The sequence below is a fragment of the Branchiostoma floridae genome, unplaced genomic scaffold (assembly GCF_000003815.2).
Source record: "Branchiostoma floridae strain S238N-H82 unplaced genomic scaffold, Bfl_VNyyK Sc7u5tJ_1520, whole genome shotgun sequence".
NCBI lineage: Eukaryota > Metazoa > Chordata > Leptocardii > Amphioxiformes > Branchiostomatidae > Branchiostoma > Branchiostoma floridae.
In genome coordinates this window covers 135,230-142,278 of record NW_023365742.1, presented here as the reverse complement: position 1 = coordinate 142,278, position 7,049 = coordinate 135,230, and the positions used below count along the sequence as shown (strand labels likewise).

At 43.1% G+C, this 7,049-nt stretch overlaps 1 protein-coding gene across 2 annotated transcripts in view; it reads right to left on the bottom strand.

The window, feature by feature from the left end:
- Positions 1 to 2,643: 2,643 nt before the first annotated feature.
- The window catches only part of LOC118408008 (28S ribosomal protein S9, mitochondrial-like), a 12,077-nt gene continuing 7,671 nt past the window's right edge, over positions 2,644 to 7,049 (bottom strand). For both annotated transcript variants that reach the window (XM_035808618.1, XM_035808619.1), the window contains exons 10-12: positions 6,943 to 7,049; positions 6,351 to 6,520; positions 2,644 to 2,765 (exon numbers count right to left, since the gene is read on the bottom strand). The exon at positions 6,943 to 7,049 is cut by the window's right edge and continues 1 nt beyond it. In XM_035808618.1, the coding sequence (XP_035664511.1) occupies positions 2,674 to 2,765; positions 6,351 to 6,520; positions 6,943 to 7,049 (369 nt within the window). In that variant the 3' untranslated portion in view covers positions 2,644 to 2,673. The remainder of the gene's footprint in view (positions 2,766 to 6,350; positions 6,521 to 6,942) is intronic.

Sequence of the window (7,049 nt, the reverse complement as noted above, 5' to 3'; positions counted from 1 at the left end):
TTCGTTGAACTATGGTGTGGTGTAACGATAACAGCTGACATCGTGAACCAACCGTTTCTGGTATTCCTGACAAATTTTGTTCTACTTTGAGTATCATAATTATCACAAATCTATGGTAAATTTACGGCAACATCTGATGGCCGCGGGCCAAAGGTTGTTATTTCATCAGAGGAATGTAACAGTGCGATTGTTGATAAATAATAAACACAATGTCACACACCACTGAAAGCAACACAACTGACAAACCATGATTACGTCACAAAGTGCGTTACCTACGGTCACTTGTTCTCTCTATTGTCAGATGGCTGATGTGGAGACTGCTGTGCCTGAGGAGCCGGAGTGTGAGGAGGAAATCACGGGACATCCCGTCATCTCTCACGCCACGGTCAACAGACAGGACTCTGACTACATGGTACTGATGGGTCCCTCAAGCACATACATGTACCTGCTAAAATGTAGATGCACGTTATTTGTATTGTGTCTTCAGTATAGAGGACAGTTGTTTTTATCTTTACTAAGAAGTTTATATTTTGGTAGCCTAACCCGAGAAGTTGGAGATCTTGATAACATTTAGTCTGTTGGTGGGAGTTCGTAAAGGGAATTTTGGGCCTCCTAGCAGCTTTCTAAGGTACTGCAGCGGAACGTAAGGATTTGATATCGTCTTCTGGACGAGCTATGGTCACAATTTCATATCTTGTGGTCAGGAAGTGTGGGCCCTCTAGTAGTTTGCTTTGGGACTGCAGGGGCCATTTCAATTGCCAAATCAAATAGGTCTAGAAGGGATGATAGACCCAAGGTGTCTAATGTAATGGATTTTTAAATACTGTAGCTGAATTGATAGCTCATTTCACCAGTATATTTGTGTTGGCCTGCATGTACAGGTGGACCACTCGGACCCGATGCTGGAGACCGCCATGCCTGATGAGATGGATTTTGCCCAGGTGTTGGCTGGGGAGAAAGAAGAGGCTCAGGAGCAGGTGGACATTCCTGTGGAGGACATCCCGGTGGGGAAGGACAACCAACCAGAGCCTGAGGAGAGCAACATCCTCACATAGAGGAGAGCAACATCCTCACATAGAGCAGAGCAACATGTGAACATAGAGGAGAGCAACATCCTCACATAAATAAGAGTAACATCCTCACATAGAGGAGAGAAACATCCTCACATAAATAAGAGTAACATCCTCACATAGAGGAGAGAAACATCCTCACATAAATAAGAGTAACATCCTCACATAGAGGAAAAGAATGTCCCACACTTCCTCCAGTCAGGCTAGCTTAGGGCTGGGTTGTATAATGACTGGGGGCACAATTAAAATCTTTTGACTGGCTACTTATATCGAGTTACTAAGGCAACACTCTTAGTCATACCACTAATCACTGCCTAGAGGCTAAAGTCGACCTCTAGATCTCTACACGTACAGCACATGTACCAGTCTAGGCCATACCAATTTCCTTCCTTGCTTCTCAGACATTTCCAGGTGAAAATATTGCAGTCATTATAAAAGTAGAGGACAGGGAATAAAATTTTAATATGTATTTACTCCATTTAAGCTGAGTGTTTTGTTTGCTTTGCATACAAGGTAAACTGCTTTATGGCATAACACACTAGGTTTGTAGTGAACTGTACAAGCTGCATATCTGGACAGATTCATTTGATCCATTCACACTGGGAAGGACTCCTACTCTCTTCGATACGGGCAGTGTTTTGTAAAATGTTATCAAGGTGTGGTTCTCCTCAAACACTGGACCTCCATTTAACATCCTATCCGAGGGACGGCCCTAACTAGCTAGGTACTCATTTTCACCTGAGTGAAGTGAGGAAAGTCGTGTAAAGTGCCTTTTTCAAGGGCACAAGATCGGTGGAACATCAAAGGATTTGAACTCAGAACATATGGGTTATGAATCAAACATAATCTGTCAATTGCGTCAAATGACCCCAATGCAGTTGCTCCATCCAAGTATTTTGTTAAGTCTGAGAACTGAGCACCTACAAGTCAGATAACAAGAGTAAATACTTGTGCTAAAAGTTACGCTTCAGATGAACACAGTAGAGGTTGGTGTATGGTGACAAACCATACTGTGAATATGTGCAATGATACAATGGTAAGAGATCTAATGACTCGCAATATCAGTTACCAGCAGCAAAAGTTGTCTAATTTGCTGCTGCCAAACTTAAAGATGTATTTGATAGTTTTTGAGTGATGGGCCAAATGTGTATTGTGCTTCAGAAGTGACTACTTATGGACAGATCACACAACTACAACTTTCACTTTACAAGGTACAATTATCATCCCATGTAAGTGTACCTTGCTTTATTAAGCAACCAATGGCTTGGTGTGGGTACTTTGATGAAATAAACTTGTAGTACTTAACACTGCTAGTAATGTATCTGTTTTTATGTAGTTTGTCCTTAATAATCATACACCAGTGAAAATAGAAATGCTGTCTACAGACATCCTCCTGCAGATACTAAGTAACAAACTTTGGCAAATTCTCGTTCAGACCACTTGATTGTTTGTCAACAATCATATTTAGTCATAAAACACTTTCAAACTAGCTGCTGTACGTAGATATCAGTAATGAATCCAAATGGAAAAAGGGACACATTCCTGATATTATCATTTCAACTTCTTTGAAATATTTTTGATGATAACTTTAGTGACTCAGACTCTAGCGCTTTCTCCAAGAGAACTTCTTCCTGGCTCTCTTCTGCCCAGGTTTCTTTCTCTCCTTTCTTCTCAGATCAGTAGTAAGCAGTCCAGCTGGGAAGACAAGACAGGAAAGGTTTAAACAAAATGTGAATGTACACTAAAGCTGTTACTACATGCACAGCTCGAAATATTTTTTTCTGCATACCTGCACTGGTGCATGTAACATTGAAAATTACCTGCACCAAACAATTTTTACCTGCACTACTCTGAATTTAGGAAGTATGGATCATACTAAAATTGTTCAGGAACCATTGCTATTTTTTTCTTTTATACTTTATAGGTGGTAACAGCCAATGCAGCTAATAACAATCCACATGCAAGTACATCATAGGACATTTATGTATTAAACCCGGTACAGGGACCAGTGCAGGTTAGGTGCAGGTAGACACCAGAAATACCTGCACAGCTCCAATTTTACCTGCACTAACCCGCATATGCAGGTGGTATTTTGAGCCCTGTACATGTACATGTATATCCTGTTACATAGACATATGAGTAAATAATACTACATACAATACTACTTGATAAAAACAAAGTCCCCATTCAACTGCCTGTATGGTGAACTTCCTGTCAATAAAATTAAAAATCTCCAATGGCACAAATTCATTAAAAAGAAACAATGCTTAGCTATTTGGGTCATAGAGCAACAAAAGTGCATCAGCATTGCATCAGAAAATAGGCTTTGCTGGCCAACCAACTTTCCCACACTCAAAGACTGTACAGTCCACAAGCTTTTCAGGAATTCACAAAGATCTCAGCAATAACGATTGGGTGACATGTTTAGACATGGTAAGACAACACCAAGACAACTACAATGTGTATGTTTTCCTTAGTAGAAGTGTACTCCAACTTGCTTTATTTTTGGCTCTTTTACCATTTATCGATGCAATAACCTCAAACAAAGTATGCACCCCTACTTTGGCAATAACTTACAACCTTTTCAATTTTGAAAAGTTAAAAAACTGTGTACTTTATTGAATTCAAGAAAATACGGTATTACGGAATTCTACCCCAGTCAGATTGCAAGCCTGACCCGGAACCTATTGGAAGATTTGTGGCATTTTTCTCTCATAGGATAGCATAGGCTCTCACAGAATGTAACATGCATTGGCATAATACCGGTCATAAGCCTTATACCGGTCGATTAAAAATAGTGGAACTTAAAGAGATCTACACATGCAACAATAGTTATTTCTGAGGTATGCACACTTCAGACATCTAGGTGTCCAATACATAATTTACAAAGCATCGATAACAATGCATTCGAAGACAACAAGGCCAAAAGTTTTCAGGTCATTTTCGGGGCAGGCGAGCTCGTCGTGGGACAAACACACTGTCACGTTCATCGCCAGATTTGTAGATAATAATCACATGTGCTCACGGCACAAGACGAGCATGATTCAACAGCAATCTTGAATTTCTTTTGGTGACCTACAACTCGTGTAAAAGTGTGAGGAACCGTTGCATTATCGCCCGGATCTACGGCTGAATGGGTCAAATTGAACGTACGCCGCCATTTTCGCCATTTTTAATGCTACGGCCTGCAGTAAAGTTTTACGTCATAGCGGTTGTGACGGACCAAAATTAACTGAAAATTCTTGTCAGTATACGCCCATTTTCTCATGACGTTTTGTATGCTCATGCAGATTTTTGTTTTGTGCAACTACTAACAGGCAGTTAATTGTGCCGTGTTTCGTTCGACCGGTATAGTGCAACCCCCTTCCAACCACGCGCCCGTTCTCCGTGCAATTCCGCGGTGTGTTCCAATTACGATATTATGTTTTTAGCAGGACCAGAGAGACAAAATAATTTACACAGAAGAAGTGGCAAAGGTGAGCTGTAACAGCAACATGTAACTGGAGAAAATGATGCGTTGATCATTTGCCAAATTAGCATTGCTTGAGAAATTGCAGTAAACCGACCGGTATTATGCCAATGGATGTTACTGTTGGTATGGATGGACAACAAACTTCCTGTCAGTATGGCCTGTAGTAGAAGCCTTACCTAGTCTCATGTTCTCTATCTCTGCTTCAGTCAGGAAGCTGCAGAGTGCCCTGTCAGTATGGCCTGTAGTAGAAGCCTTACCTAGTCTCATGTTCTCTATCTCTGCTTCAGTCAGGAAGCTGCAGAGTGCCCTGTCAGTATGACCTGTAGTAGAAGCCTTACCTAGTCTCATGTTCTCTATCTCTGCTTCGGTCAGGAAGCTGCAGAGTGCCCTGTCAGTATGGCCTGTAGTAGAAGCCTTACCCAGTCTCATGTTCTCTATCTCTGCTTCAGTCAGGAAGCTGCAGAGTGCCCTGTCAGTATGACCTGTAGTAGAACCCTTACCCAGTCTCATGTTCTCTATCTCTGCTTCAGTCAGGAAGCTGCAGAGTGCCCTGTCAGTATGGCCTGTAGTAGAAGCCTTACCCAGTCTCATGTTCTCTATCTCTGCTTCAGTCAGGAAGCTGCAGAGTGCCCTGTCAGTATGACCTGTAGTAGAAGCCTTACCCAGTCTCATGTTCTCTATCTCTGCTTCAGTCAGGAAGCTGCAGAGTGCCCTGTCAGTATGACCTGTAGTAGAAGCCTTACCCAGTCTCATGTTCTCTATCTCTGCTTCAGTCAGGAAGCTGCAGAGTGCCCTGTCAGTATGGCCTGTAGTAGAAGCCTTACCCAGTCTCATGTTCTCTATCTCTGCTTCAGTCAGGAAGCTGCAGAGTGCCCTGTCAGTATGACCTGTAGTAGAAGCCTTACCCAGTCTCATGTTCTCTATCTCTGCTTCAGTCAGGAAGCTGCAGAGTGCCCTGTCAGTATGACCTGTAGTAGAAGCCTTACCCAGTCTCATGTTCTCTATCTCTGCTTCAGTCAGGAAGCTGCAGATAGAGTGCCCTGTCAGTATGGCCTGTAGTAGAAGCCTTACCTAGTCTCATGTTCTCTATCTCTGCTTCAGTCAGGAAGCTGCAGATAGAGTGCCCTGTCAGTATGACCTGTAGTAGAAGCCTTACCTAGTCTCATGTTCTCTATCTCTGCTTCAGTCAGGAAGCTGCAGATAGAGTGCCCTGTCAGTATGACCTGTAGTAGAAGCCTTACCCAGTCTCATGTTCTCTATCTCTGCTTCAGTCAGGAAGCTGCAGAGTGCCCTGTCAGTATGACCTGTAGTAGAAGCCTTACCCAGTCTCATGTTCTCTATCTCTACTTCAGTCAGGAAGCTGCAGAGTGCCCTGTCAGTATGACCTGTAGTAGAAGCCTTACCCAGTCTCATGTTCTCTATCTCTGCTTCAGTCAGGAAGCTGCAGAGTGCCCTGTCAGTATGACCTGTAGTAGAACCCTTACCCAGTCTCATGTTCTCTATCTCTGCTTCAGTCAGGAAGCTGCAGAGTGCCCTGTCAGTATGACCTGTAGTAGAAGCCTTACCTAGTCTCATGTTCTCTATCTCTGCTTCAGTCAGGAAGCTGCAGAGTGCCCTGTTAGTATGACCTGTAGTAGAACCCTTACCTAGTCTCATGTTCTCTATCTCTGCTTCAGTCAGGAAGCTGCAGAGTGCCCTGTCAGTATGACCTGTAGTAGAAGCCTTACCTAGTCTCATGTTCTCTATCTCTGCTTCAGTCAGGAAGCTGCAGAGTGCCCTGTCAGTATGACCTGTAGTAGAAGCCTTACCTAGTCTCATGTTCTCTATCTCTGCTTCAGTCAGGAAGCTGCAGAGTGCCCTTGAGATGGCGAGTCTGATGGCCCCAGCCTGTCCGCTGGTCCCGCCCCACCACACTGTCGCCTCCACGTCAAACTGGTCCAGTCTCTCCACAAACTCCAGGGGAAGCATGACCTGTTCTCTGTGGGTACATGACAAGGGACATTTTCAGATACTGTTAATGTAGAAATGTTTGCGGTGGCTGCGAACTAAAAACCACCGCAAACGTTTTGTTCTGTTTCTCCTCACCTTCACCCTTGTCTAAGCACTCATAAACATTGTATATGTAGTGCTATGTGTTGGAGGCACATAAAAACTTCAAACCACAAATTGAACACAGATCGGGCCTTTAAACACTGAATACATAATTATCAAGAAGTGCTACTTATTCAGAGGATAGATATGGTTTGATCAGTGTATATCCTACAATAATTTTATCCTCGTCAATGTCAGTCACTTTATGATTCATGATATAAAAAAATCCCCTAAGAGCAGGCCGAAGGCTGTTCTGCTACCTTATCAGAGATGACTGTTGACCTTAGACATGTAAGTGTGAACTCTGACCTGTCCTGCACGTTCCTCAGATATGTGACCAGCGGCAGTCCGTTCACCGTCACCTCTCCTGTACCCCTGTCTCTCAAGGTCACCTTAGCGCGGGAACTTTTCCTCTT